The sequence below is a fragment of the Carcharodon carcharias genome, chromosome 19 (assembly GCF_017639515.1).
Source record: "Carcharodon carcharias isolate sCarCar2 chromosome 19, sCarCar2.pri, whole genome shotgun sequence".
In the NCBI taxonomy this organism is placed as follows: domain Eukaryota; kingdom Metazoa; phylum Chordata; class Chondrichthyes; order Lamniformes; family Lamnidae; genus Carcharodon; species Carcharodon carcharias.
The window spans coordinates 109,533,882-109,547,191 of NC_054485.1; the positions used below are offsets into that span (position 1 = coordinate 109,533,882).

Below are 13,310 nucleotides of genomic sequence, written 5' to 3' on the forward strand. Positions count from 1 at the left end.
GCTCCCAGGAGAATGAATTGACTGGCTGAGATGTGACCTGGGAAAGGTGTGAAAGGAAAAGCTCAGCAGGTCTGACAGCATCTGGGGAGAGAGAAAAACAAAGTTAATGTATCCAGTCTGTATGATGCTTCTGCAGAGGCGTAGAGGGTTCTCTGAAGGAGGGTCATACGGAGTTGAAACATTATCTTTGTTTTTCACTCTCCACAGACCTGCTGAGGTTTTCCAGCATTTTCTGTTTGTGTTTCAGATTTCCAGTTTCCACAGTATTTTGCTTTTATAAGCGTATGAACGGGGTAAATAGGATAGAAGCACATGAGGGGCAGGGTTGGGAGGGGGGAGGGGGGGTGCAGTGTGGTATCAAAATTCGACTCTAAATCATAAAATGGTCATTAAGGAATTCAGTAGGAAATTTAGGATACCTTCTTTACCCAGAGAAAGGTTAGAATGTAGAACTCACTGTCACAGGGAGTGGTTGAAGTGAATAGTATTGATTCATTGAAGGGGAAACAGGATAAGTCCATGAGGGAGAAAGGAATAGAGGGATGTAGTGATGGGATGAGGTGATGTAGAGTGGGAGGAGTTTCATGTGGAACATAAGCTCCTGGCCTGTTTCACTGCTGTAAAATTCCATGTGGGAGAGATTTGAAAATCAGACAGCAGAAATTACCACTGATTCTTAAATATATCTGATAGAAACAGGAGGGAGAAGGAAATTCTGAATGGTTTGTCTGATAATGGAAATCAACCTCAATCACAGTGAGAGACACAGTGGGCTGGAGTTTTACTCAGAGTGAGGGGAGAGAGAGGAGATGGGAATGGGGATGGTTGGATAACGGTCAGGAAACCCAGAAAGACAGGTTTATTTCAGAGCCTGCTGAGTTTAACAGAAGGAGTAGACTAACATTCTCAGCCTCCATTTCTTGGCCCTGCCAGACACATTGAGAGGCTGGCTGGCTGCTGGGTGGGTAGATTTTCAGCCCCAGGTCACAGCTGGGAAGAGGATGGGAGGGTGGTGGGGGGAGAGGGGGGCGGGTGGAGGGGTTGGAGTTTAGGTCAGAAATCAGAGGCCAGGGGTGAGAGGGCAATCAGCAGTCAGAGAGAGATCAGAGGCTGGGGGTGGGGGCTGTTCAGGAATGGGAAGTTGGCATGGAGGGGGAGATCTGAGTCTGATGGATCCGAAGCTTGGGAGGAGGGGGCGGAGAGAGAGATTGGCGGGATCAGAGGGCATGGCGGCATGGTGTTAGATACCATTGCTAGGTGGGGTGGGTGAGTGGTGCATTGCAGAGTAAAGGTAGGGGTCACTTTGAGTGGGGTCAGAGGCCAGAGGGATCGATATCCCATTTGGCTAGGCACCAGACTGAACTTGCTGATGTGTACAAATCTATTGGTGAAAGGATGGAATAAATGTGTTGCCTGGTTGTTTAAAATTTTGGGTTTTGTACTATGAGATTGTGAATCTGGTTTCATGAACATTTTCTAAATACATTCATGGAATATGGGGTTCGTTGGCTGGGCCAGCATTTATTTCCATCCCTAATTGCTCTTGAGAAGGTGAGCTGCCTTTTTGAGCCGAGGCAGTCCATGTGGTGTAGGTACACCCACGGTGCAGTTAGGGAGGGAGTTACAGGATTTTGACCCAACGACAGCGAAGGAACGGTGATATATTTCCAAGTCAGGGTGGTGAGTGACTTGGAGGGGATCTTTCAGCTAGTGGTGTTCCCATCTATCTGCTGCCCTTGTCCTTCTAAATGGTAGTTGTCATGGGTTTGGAAGGTGCTGTCGAAGGAGTGTTGGTGAATTTGGGTGTGGGGAGGGTCTCTGAAGGAAAAGGGGGACCCCTATAGTCGAGGGAGTCTTGGTGAGTTGCTGCAGTGCATCTTGTACGTGGTACACACTGTTAAGACACTTCCCCTCCAAGTCACTTATCTGACACCCTTCACCACTACCACCAGCAAATGACCAATCATGATCAACATCATCGATTAGGTCAAGACGTTCCTGGTTGATGTCTGGTGCCAACAGGGCAGACTCAGCCTTGTTGGCCTTGTCCACTCAAACACTCAGAATGAGCAACCTTGATGATTACAAGTGGTGGTAAATTCTCATAATACGTGACTCCCCAAAAGGCTTAAACCCTCTCGCCAGTGATACACAGCCTGGGCAGTGGGGTTAATCCAGCATTTTGGAGGGCAGCACAGTCCCTGCTGCTGTTGTGAAGGAATGTGGGAATCTTGGTTCATCATTAGCACTGGCCCCTCTCCCTCTAATGCACAATGATCCTCCTTTTCTCAGGTGTGGTACCTCCTTTCCCTTCTGGGTGTGTGCAGGTAGCGGAGACCTCCCTGCCTCTAGAGGTCTCCACCTCCACATTCTTCTTCTGTATAAGGAGCCGGATTTGTACTGGAACATCCAGGTTACCACCTCCAGGTGCTTTTATTCGGACACATCCTTCTCCCATAAGGACGATCCCTCCTTTCCGATGAATGCCTCTGCCATTGATCAAACTGCCTTCCCTCCTGACACAGGGATGGCACCAGCCCCTGCCACTTCAGCTTTTTTGCCAGCTGGGCACCAGGAAAGTTACTATGGACATGCCCTTCCTCGTCACAGGGAAGGCAGTGCAAACCATTCAACTTCCAGCAGAAATGGGATGTGGTCCCCTGGGGTGGATTGTACAAACCACACTCTGTTTCCTTCTCCAGCAGCAGCTGGTTAAAGGGGATGATGAGATGGAGACTCACTTCACTGAGGGCAAGAAGACTCAATGGGCCTCATTTTCCGATCAGTGGTGATACTGTGCACATCGTTGCTGTCCGCGAAGATCTCTGCACACTTATCCTGTTTGAGGCACATCCAGCTGGGACTTCCAATCCCGGTTGCAGCAGCAATTGATGAGCACAGACACCGACAGGAAACACTGGCAAAGAGGATACTCCCCCTGTTACTCCATCAGCTGTTGTCCTCAAGTAAGTTTACAAATGTCTGAAAGGTTTTCAGTAGGTGGGTGAGTGAATGGCTAGGTGTGTGAACATGTGGGTGGGTCCGTGGGTCGGTGGTCAGTGGGTGAGTGAGTGGATGAGTAAGGAAGTGGCTGGGTAGCTAATGGGTGGGTGGGTCAGTGGGTGAATGGGCAAGTGAGTGAGTGAATGAGTCAAGGGGATGGTGGGTGCGTGGGTGAGCAGGCGGTTGTGTGGGTTGATGGGTGGGTGGATGAGCGAGTAAGTGAGTGAATGGGTGGGTGGGTGCGCGAGTGGATGGGGAGTGAGTGGGTGGTGTGCTAGAAAGGGTTAACAGATAAGATATGCTAATATATGACATAGATGATAATGGAGCACTGACACTCAGCAGATGTGTTAGACTCTCAAGAGAGAGCTTGGAATCATGCCTAGGAGCAACCTGCCTATTCTGTAATGTGTTAGATGCAGTACTAATAAACAAGTGTTAATCAGTTACCAGAGTATGTCTACTGTCTATCTAAGAACCAAATCCCATGCCTAGAAAGGACCCAAACTCTGAACAGTGATGGAGATGTCGATGTAAAAACACACTTTAGTGTTATTGAAGGAACCTCAGAGTGAAGAAACCTTTGAAAACAGCTAGAGAAATTTTGGTGGTAGAAGGAAGCATCGTGGAGAGAGGTAACAATGATCGAACGGGATGAGCAATCCCTGCCCTTGCCCCACCCGCTTGATTGCCTCGAGGGATCGCAGAGGGGCCAGCAGGGGAAGTTATGGAAACACCAATTTCTCTGGTACCAAGCAGCATCAGGGCTTCATGAAAAAGAGGCAAAACTCCAAGTTAGTTCCTTTCTTTATGTGGTAGGTCCAATAGCAGAAGATGCACTCCTAAAGCAGAGTGTACAGAAGTCCACCACAGATCTTAATTGCAACATTAAAGTCTTCGAAACCAAAGCAAAAATTTAGTAATTGGAAGAGCATGTTCTACCCAGCACTCACAATGACCTGGAGAATCGATTGAATTATTCCTAACAACCCAGATTGCCTTATTAGTTTTTGCAGACATGGGGCACTGAAGGACGAGCTAATCCGTGATCACATCATCAGGGGTGTTGGGAATGAGAAGCAAAGATGATATTACATTGGATCAAGTGATTCAGAATGTGAGACAGGCCAAGCTTGGAGCATTTAATCGGGCTATAATTCATGGCAACATCAAGGCTTCATATGACTCCATAGATTGGGTAGGCCCATGGGCAGCAGCCCCATCTCCCACCTCCCCCGCTGCACGCACGCCCCCAGCTCCCCCCGCCCCCCCCCACCCCCGCCCACCTCCAATATGAAAGGCCACCAGTCAAACCAAAAAGACAGGAACCGCCACGCTGTCGGCCATTTTGAGATGCTTGCATTGTGGTGTGAAAACCCAGAATAGACAGCAAGACTGCCCAGCAGGGGGCATGGAATGTTTCAGTGTAGCAAAACTGGACATTTCAAGTGTTTCTGCTGATCCGGCAATTTTGATCTGTCACGACTCACTGGGGATAGTGCGCTGTAGTGTCAAGCCTCACTGCTGCCCGAGGCGTGACAAGTGTGAGAAAGTTTAATCAGACCACCAAATTGCCCCAATTTTACCGAACAGTGTAATTTAATTTAATTTAGATTAACAGAATACACGCGCCAGTTTTGTAAACTTAACAGTAACTGTATATGAAAATATTATTTTTAACCAAGACAAAAGGAAGAGATATGAATGGCTAAATCTTTATGCTGTAACTTGCTCTACCCCTTTTTAACCCCCCTACACAAACACACACAAACACATAAGACACACAGAACAAGCATTTTAAGGATGTGGTAAAAACTGTTCAATAACACTAATCCAGAGTACAGGATTATATGTGTTAATTTTTCTTGAAGTCTTCCCAGTTCCTTGCAGACTTGTATTGCTAACACGAGGTGATCTTTCAGCACTTCCAGTCTGTAGTTTACTGGTTGAAAACCTACTTACTGTCTCTACTCGTGATTTCTCCCCTTTTCTCTTGACAGGGGTTTCTCAAAAAACAGGATACGGAGATGTGAGGAATAGTCAGCTAATTACTCTGGCAGAATTACTGGAGTTTTGCCAAATACACAGGAGAGAGGTTTTTCGGTCTTCCCTCTTAGCAGGTTGGGATCTTCCTCCTGGCTACTGCTGTCACAAACCCCTGGTCACCTGGTCAGCAGCCAGTCAAATGTTGTTGCTACGCAGTTCTCTCTTAAACCGTGACCTGTCCGGCACCATCATCCAACCTGCCACATGCTGTTCCAGGAAGCAGATTGTAGATTTTCTCTTCCTGCTTCAGGGAACATATTTCTTTTAAATAGCAGCCACTGTATGTTTTTGAAGTCACAGTCCAACCTTAAAGTCGCAGTCCAACTTTAAAGTCACAGTCAAAGAAAAATAAAAAGAATTTTCTTAACAAATCGAAGTCACAAACCAGCGAATATTTACAAAACACATTCCCTTTAAGAATGGAAAGTCGAGGAACCGACGATCCTACACATTTCCTAGGGGACGTAGATAGTAATACAGACTACTGGTCAGTTATAGTCCAAGTCCAAGGCTTAAAGTTTATAAACTTCAATACCACTTTACGACTGTATACAGCTACTTTAAATTTGGTACTGGAATGGCTGTAAACATGTTAGCAAATGACCTCGACTGGCTTCAGCCAATTACCCTTCACCCATTGGACATCAAGTTACAAGGTCCTGGCAGCATTGACCTTCCAATCAAAGGCAGGATCATTGCTCCTCTTAGCTACAAGAGGTGTCAAATCATTGATTCTCTCCATCTTCACAATCAGCGTACGTCCTTATTGAATGGCGATGTTGTCATATTTCTAGGAATCCTGGAAAAACCAGATGATGATCATCATTTGAATAACTCACTGTCCTTCAGGCAACAATCCTCAACCTTTTATTTTGAAGCTGTGGAAATTTAGCCTTCAGAAGCTGAGGAAGTTTGGACACTCAGCAATAAGATCCTTTCTTTCAGAGAGACACCATCCACTTGGCCCAGGGTAGAGATTGAAGTTATGAATCGCTCAGGTCTTCATGAAGTAAGGTCAGAGGTGGCAGATACAGGAGACACTGCAGCAGATGGTGACCAGTGGTGAAGACCCACTGGACCTGAATTGGCTCTTCCTCGAGAGGGATGAGGAAGAATCCCTTGCAGTATTATGTGATCTCCTGGAGGTTGAGATCCTAAAGGATGATTCATCTTTCTAGCTGTTGGATGCACCTTATGATGTCTCCATGTCTTTTCAGAAGTATTGGCTGTGTTTTTGGTGGCTGAGCAGCATTCAGATCTTAGTTCCACTAAATCTATCGATGTATTACCCACTTTATCTCCCACTGTTCATGAAGAGTCGTCCACAGAGTCCAGCTCAGGTCCATAGAGGATCACACTGTTAGAGAGCTGGTGCCTTCCCAGGGTGAAAGTCAATTGCCACCCAAACTTCAGTCTCAGCTGAGACTTCTTCTCTTCAGAGCTGGAGGTCAGAAGCTGCAGCAGAATCTTTACACTTCTGAAGCTGCAGAACCCTGTACAGCAATCTTATCCCAGAGATGATTATCTACAAGGAATTCCTCTCATTACAGAAGATGAGACTGTCTTGTCTCCATATTCTGAGTAGCTCTTCCCATTGCTCATAGTGGACCAGCCCCGTACAGAGAGAAGTGTAGCTCTCTTCCCACTGCCGACAGAAAGTAGGTGCCCCTCCTGGAAAATCACTGGGATATCATCTCTTCTTTTCCTGACAGACTTGGTTGCTGTTTCCTTCATTGTCTAAATTCATTGAAATCTCAGATCTTCAAAGCCTTTTCAGTCTTCGATCCAGCAGTCAATGATCCAGCTGTGATAATCTTCCCTGGAGTTGAAGGTTATTCCTCTTCTGAAGGTCCTTCCTAGAGTTCTTCGAGGGAGCAGCCAGTTCCTCAATGTCTTGAGTTCTTCTCCTCTATTCCCAGAGGGTCTGAAGCACAATTCTCTTCAGTTTACTCATTTGAAACAGTCTTTTGTTGCAAAGTCTTTATTATCCTTGCCGTTCAGTTATTCCCAAACCAACACTCAGCTTCCCAGCATTGCTGATAGCAATGATGATAGTGGTATCCTATTCTGAAGATGGTGATGTCCTTCCTACCTGATGCAGGAGAAAGCTCTTATGTCTCCAAGCTTTCTTCCTTAAGGGTCGGGAATACGGTGGGAGATTGAATCCCCCAGCACTGTGACCTGGGGAGGGGAAGAGTGGGAGCTGGAGTTGAGTAGAATCTGTAATTGTAAAAAGGGAGTTGCAGAAATGCAATGTAAATAAGTTAAAGGCATAGTTTCACGTTGTTGTTAAAAAGTAGGATAACGTACTTGTTGGCGTGGGGCGGTGTGGTATTAAGGGTTAACGTGGGTTAACAGGTGGAATATGCTAATATATGATGTAGATGATGATGTACCACTGACACCAGTCAGTCATGAATTAGACTCTGAAGCGAGAAGTTGGAATTGTGATTAAGAGCTATGTACCTACTCCGTAACCTTTTTTGAAGTAGCGCTGAAAAGCAATTGTTAAGCAAATACTAGAGTATGTAACAGTCTTTCTAAGAACCAAGTCCCACCCCAGGTGTCGGAGACAGATGAATTCAATCACAGGACATGGCTGAGGTTCAGAGCAGGTGAGTATCAATCATATTTCCGCCAGTCCCATGTATCCAGCAGCAGGTGGCGATACTGCGCTGTAAAACTTGACTGGTCTTTGTACAGCTCAACACCACCATCTTCTGGCTACAATCGGCACTACAATGAACTACAAGGGAAAGTTTAACACTTCGGGGGGAATTTTCACAGGATACAAAACAGGCGTTGGTTTCAAGGCAAAATACTGCGGATGCTGGAAATCTGAAACGAAAACAAAAAATGATGGAAAAACTCAGCAGGTCTGACAGCATCCGTGGAGACAGAGAGACAGAGATAACGTTTTCAGTCCGGTGAGGACTGCTGAGTTTTTCCAGCATTTTTTGTTTTTGTTGGAACCAAGTGTGGGTGCAGAGTGAGAAATGGAAACACAGAAGAAATCCCAGCTACAGACTGGGAAACAGGTGAAGAGATGGAGGATGGGACTGGGTGGTTTGACTGACTGAAGCAGGTAGTAAATGAAGGAAGGAGACACACAAGATATTTAATTTACTTATTATTTTAATCCTCTGACATTGATATTTGTATTGGTTTTATTTACAGTCTGATTGGGATTTTACAATTTGGAGATTAAATGACACATTTAGTGACAACCTGTTGTCATTGGTGGTTTCTGACCTCCAACCCCTGACCCTAATCACGGGGGTCATATCATTGTGACGTCATGGAAGATGTAACACCCCGACCCCGCCCATTTTTCGGATCCGGAACAGAACCGGGAGCAGATTCTCAGAAATTGGTTTTCATCCTGAGTCCAGAAGAAAGGATAAAGTTTCTCAGTGAATTTATTCCCAGTGAAGCTGTGGAGATGGGACTTGGTGTCCGCGCTGTAAAATGAAACTGTCCCAGACTCAAAACTGAGATAAACTCCCACCTTCCCGGGGATCTGACCGACAGGGAGACGGGATTTGGGAGAGGAGTTTATATAAAACTGATCCTCAACCCGCTCAATGGTCCAGAATCCAGTCTCCGGGATCAAACTGACCTTGTCCCTCTCCACAGACTCTGCGGCTACTCCCAGACTCCAGCACCGATTCCCCTCCACCTCCACCTCCCAGTAATGTCTCCCCGATGTGAATCCCTCTGATCCCAGGGCACAGGGACAGACTGTAAACCTCTTCCCGGTGTCAGGGAGACTCCTCCGGGTCCGGGTCCGTCTCAAACTCTTCAGATCCTCAGACACCTCGAGCCAGGGATTCGCTGTTTCCACATCCAGGTTCACAGAGACTGCGAGAGAAAAGCAGAGAATTAGAGACTCACTGGGGATCGGGGGAGAGACTCGCTGGGGATCGGGGACGGGGGGGAAACTCGCTGGGGATCGGGGGGAGAGACTCGCCGGGGATCGGGGGGGAGAGACTCGCCAGGGATCGGGGGGAGAGACTCACTGGGGATCGATTTGACCGTTTTTGATTTGTTTTCCTTTTGCTCAACATGAAAAAGAGCCGCCCTGAGGGAAGGAAACGAGAAGCTGACAACCACAGAAAACACTGGGACTTCCACAGAGTGAGGTCACAGCTTCTGGAAATATCAAACATTACACCCACCCTCCTCAGCTCTGGGGATTTGTGAATTGGATGGATCCCGGTGGACAAGTCAGTGATGGCTGGAGGGGCTTCGTGGGACAGGGAGTTTGATAGCAATGGCAGGGCTTTCAGTCCCCCTGGCATCTTTGGAGAAAAGAGCAGTGTTAACATTTCAGATCAATGATTCAGAGCTGAAGAAAATTAGGAATGTAAAGAAAGCCAAAAAGGGGCGGTTTGGGGCTTAACAATGTCAAAAGGCAAGGTTTGTGATTGGGTGGAGGACAGCAGAGATGAAATGATGAAAAGTTTCAAAGTACAAAAGCCAAAGGGAGTGGTAGTGGGTAAAGTAAAGGATCAAAATTTTTGGCTGGATGATGTGTGAATGGCTGGGTAGCAGCGCTCTGAATGAAAAGTAATGGAATAAAGAAGGAAATGAAAAAAACACACCAGAGAAAGAGAACCTAAAACAAAATGTAGGCAGAGGATCTAATCTAAAAGTGTTGAATTCAGTGTTGAGGCGAGAAGGCTGCAGAGTGCTGAGTCGAATGATAAGCTGCTGTTCCTCAAACTTCTCTTGAGATAAATTACAACACTGCAGGAGGTCACAGATGGAAAGGTCAGGGTGGGAGCAAAATGGCAAGTGGCAGGAAGCTCAGGATCATGTTTGTGGGCTGAATACGTAAATCACTTTCACTTGGAAGGACTGTCTGGAGCCTTGGATGATGAGAATAGAGGAGGTGAAATGGCAGGTGTTGCATCTCCTGTGCTTGGATGGAAAGATGCTGCCGGAAAGGGAGGGGTCATTGGGGGTGACCGAGGAGTGGATCGGTGTATCACAGAGGGAGCGGTGTCTTCAGAATCCTGAAAGGGGAGTGCAGGGGAGGTTTAGTATGGTGATTGAATCAGGCTGAAAGTGGGGGAAATGGCAGAAGATGATCTACTGAATACAGATGTTCGTGGATGGAAGGTGAGGACAATGGGAACCCTATCATAGCTCTGAGTGGGAGGAAAAGGAGTGAGAGCAGAAGTGTGTGAAGTAGATCGGACATGGTGGAGGATCATGTCAACCACGGCGGGGAGAGTCCTTGGCTGAGGAAAAAGGCAGACAAATCGGGAGTCCTAGCACTCAATGTCCAAACAGATGCGATGGAGATGGAGTAAATGGGAGACTGGAGTAGAGTCGTACAGCAAACAGGCTTTGAGGGCGTGTAATCAAGTTAGCTGTGGGAGTCAATGAGCTTGTCGTGAATATTAGTGGATATCTTATTCCCAGAAATGGAGACAGAAAAGTCAAGGGAGAGAAGGGAAGAGTTAGCGATGGACCAGGAATGTAAAATGAGGCTGGAAATTACATATATACTAACATACGAATTAGGAGCATGAGTAGGCCATTTGGCCCATTGAACTTGCTTTGCCATTCAATAAGATACTGGCTGATCTGATTTCAGTCCTTATGGCCTCAACTCTACATTCCTGTATATCCCCTTTGAATCCCTTGTTAGTCAAGAATCTATCTACCTCTGCTTTAACAATACTCAATGACCCTGCCTCCACTGCTCTCTTTAGATGAGATATCTGTCGTAAATGGGAGACCCTTTATTTTTAAACTGCATGCCTCAGTTCTGGTCCAGTATGTTACTCTTGACAACGTGTAGTCTCGTCTTGTCAAATGCATTCTGGAAATCTAAGTACAACAGCAGCAGCAGTGGGAGATGTTAGTGTCGTGGTCCATGTCGTGAGACAATAATCCTCAAGCCCATTCTAATGCTGTGGGGACATGGGTTCAAATCCTACCATGCCGCTGGTGGAATTTAAGTTCAATTAACCAATTGGGAACATAAAGCTAGCCTCAGAAATGTTTTAGTTCATTCATTCATGGGGATGTGGGTGTCGCTGGCTAGGCCAGCATATATTGCCTATCCCTAATTGCCCTTGAGAAGGCGGTGGTGAGCTGCCTTCTTGAACCAGTGAGGTCCATGTGGCGTAGGTACACGTACAAAGCTGTTAGGAAGGAAGTTCCAGGATTTTGATCCAGTGACAGTGAAGGAACAATGATATATTTCCAAGTCAGGATGGTGAATGGCTTGGAGGGGAACATCCAGGCGGTGGTGTTCCCATGTATCTGCTGCCCTTGTCCTTCTAAATGGTAGTGGCCATGGGTTTGGAAGGTGCTGTTAAAGGTTACTAAGAATATATTTGTTGCAATTCATGGATATCATTTTGTTGATGATCTGTAAACATGGTGATGTCGGTTTGCTGTGTGCAGGTGTTTTTTTTTGCTTTTGGAGGGAGTGGGCTGTCTAAATGGAGTACTGCTATCTTGAATGCTGCTTTGAAAATTATTGTTCTGGAAATTTGCCCTCTGCACAAATCTGACCATGATCCCTGATCAGAATAATGAGCCTGGTACATGTTTGAGGAGGCCCTTCAAATTGAGCTCACTTTTATAGGTGAACCAGCAATGATAGGCAGGTTTAAAACCTCCAAATATTAAAAATATTTAACTTGCTAAGGAAGTGATGAATGTAAACCAGTGAAACTAATCAATGTTTTAGTTCATTTTTATGATATTTTCAGGCATTTCAAATCAAATTAATCACAGATACAGGATGAGACAGTCTTAATAAAAATGTTTATTTTTTGTGATCATAAAAAGTTGTCACGCAGAAGGAGGAGATCATTCGGCCCATTGTTCCTGTGCTGTCTCTTTGGTAGAGCTATCCAATTATTCACTTCCCTGCTCTTTCCCTTAGAACCATAGAATAGTTTCAGTGCAAAAAGAGGCCATTCAGCCCATCCTGTCTGTGCCAACCAAAAAAGAGAAAAAATCCTAGCCGCTCATCAAATTCCACCGAGTAATGATAAGATTCTAACAGGAAGCGATAGAGTGTACGAACATAAGAACTAGGAGGAGTGGGCAATTCAGCCCCTCCAGCCTGCCCTGCCATTCATTAGATCATGGTTGATCACATTTCGGCCTCAACCCCAATTTCCTGCCCTCTCCCCATAACCTTTCAACTGATTACTAATTAAAAATCTGTCTATCTTCTCCTTAAATTTATTCAGCGTCCCGGCATCCACTGCACTCTGATGTAGTGACTTCCACAGATTCACAACCCTAGAGAAAAGTAATTCCTCCTCATCTCTGATTTAAATCTACCACCACTTAGCCTAAAACTATGGCCTCTCATTCTAGAATGCCCCACAAGGGGAAACATCTGCTCCATTTCTACTTTGTCTATCCCCTTTAGGATCTGCTATACCTCCTCTCATCCTTCTAAACTCTAGCGAGTGTAGGTCTAAACTACTCAATCTCTCCTCATAAGACAAGCCCCACATCTCTGGAATCAATCTAGTGAACATCCTCTGAACCGCTTCAGAGCATCTACAAACTTCCTCAAGTAAGGGGACCAAAACTGCACAGCACTCCAGGTGCGGTCTCACCAATGCCTTGTACAGTTGCAACAATATTTCCCTATTTTTATACTCTATTCCTTTAGCAATAAATGCCAAAATTCCACTTGCCTTCCCTATTACCTGCTGTACCTGCATACTAACTTTCAGCATTCTGAAGTTTCTCTCCATTTAAATAATAAGTCACATTTTTATTCTTCTGACAAAAATGGATAACCTCACACTTATCCATGTTAAACACCATCTGCCAAATTTTGGCACATTCACCTAACCTGTCCATATCCATTTGTAAATTTCTTATTTCTTTATTGCAACTTACTTTCCCACCTATTTTGATGTCATCTACAAACATAACAGTGCATCAGCAAATAAGGTCAGAGTAGGGAAAATCATAAAAACTACAAAATGAAAGGCTCTTTATCAGAATGTGCACAGCTTTCATAATGAGATGGATCAATTGATAACATAATTAGGAATTAATGAGTGTGATATGATCTCCATTACAGAGACATGGCTGCAAAGTGACTCTGGCTGGGACCTAAATATGCAAGGATGTTTGACATTTTGGAAGAACAGGAAGTAAGGAAAGGAGCTGGGTAGCTCTGATAATAAAGGATGAGATCAGTGCAGTCGTGAGAAATGACCTTCATTTAGAGAATCAAAATGTAGCATTAGTTTGGGTGGAGATTA

At 45.5% G+C, this 13,310-nt stretch overlaps 1 protein-coding gene across 4 annotated transcripts in view; it reads right to left on the minus strand.

Annotated features, from left to right (window-relative positions):
- Positions 1-8,166: 8,166 nt before the first annotated feature.
- The window catches only part of LOC121291814 (zinc-binding protein A33-like), a 129,944-nt gene continuing 124,800 nt past the window's right edge, over positions 8,167-13,310 (minus strand). For 3 of the 4 annotated variants that reach the window (XM_041213398.1, XM_041213404.1, XM_041213406.1), the window contains one exon: positions 8,167-8,910. In XM_041213398.1, the coding sequence (XP_041069332.1) occupies positions 8,330-8,910 (581 nt within the window). In that variant the 3' untranslated portion in view covers positions 8,167-8,329. The remainder of the gene's footprint in view (positions 8,911-13,310) is intronic. The other variant, XM_041213403.1, reaches the window with a different exon arrangement.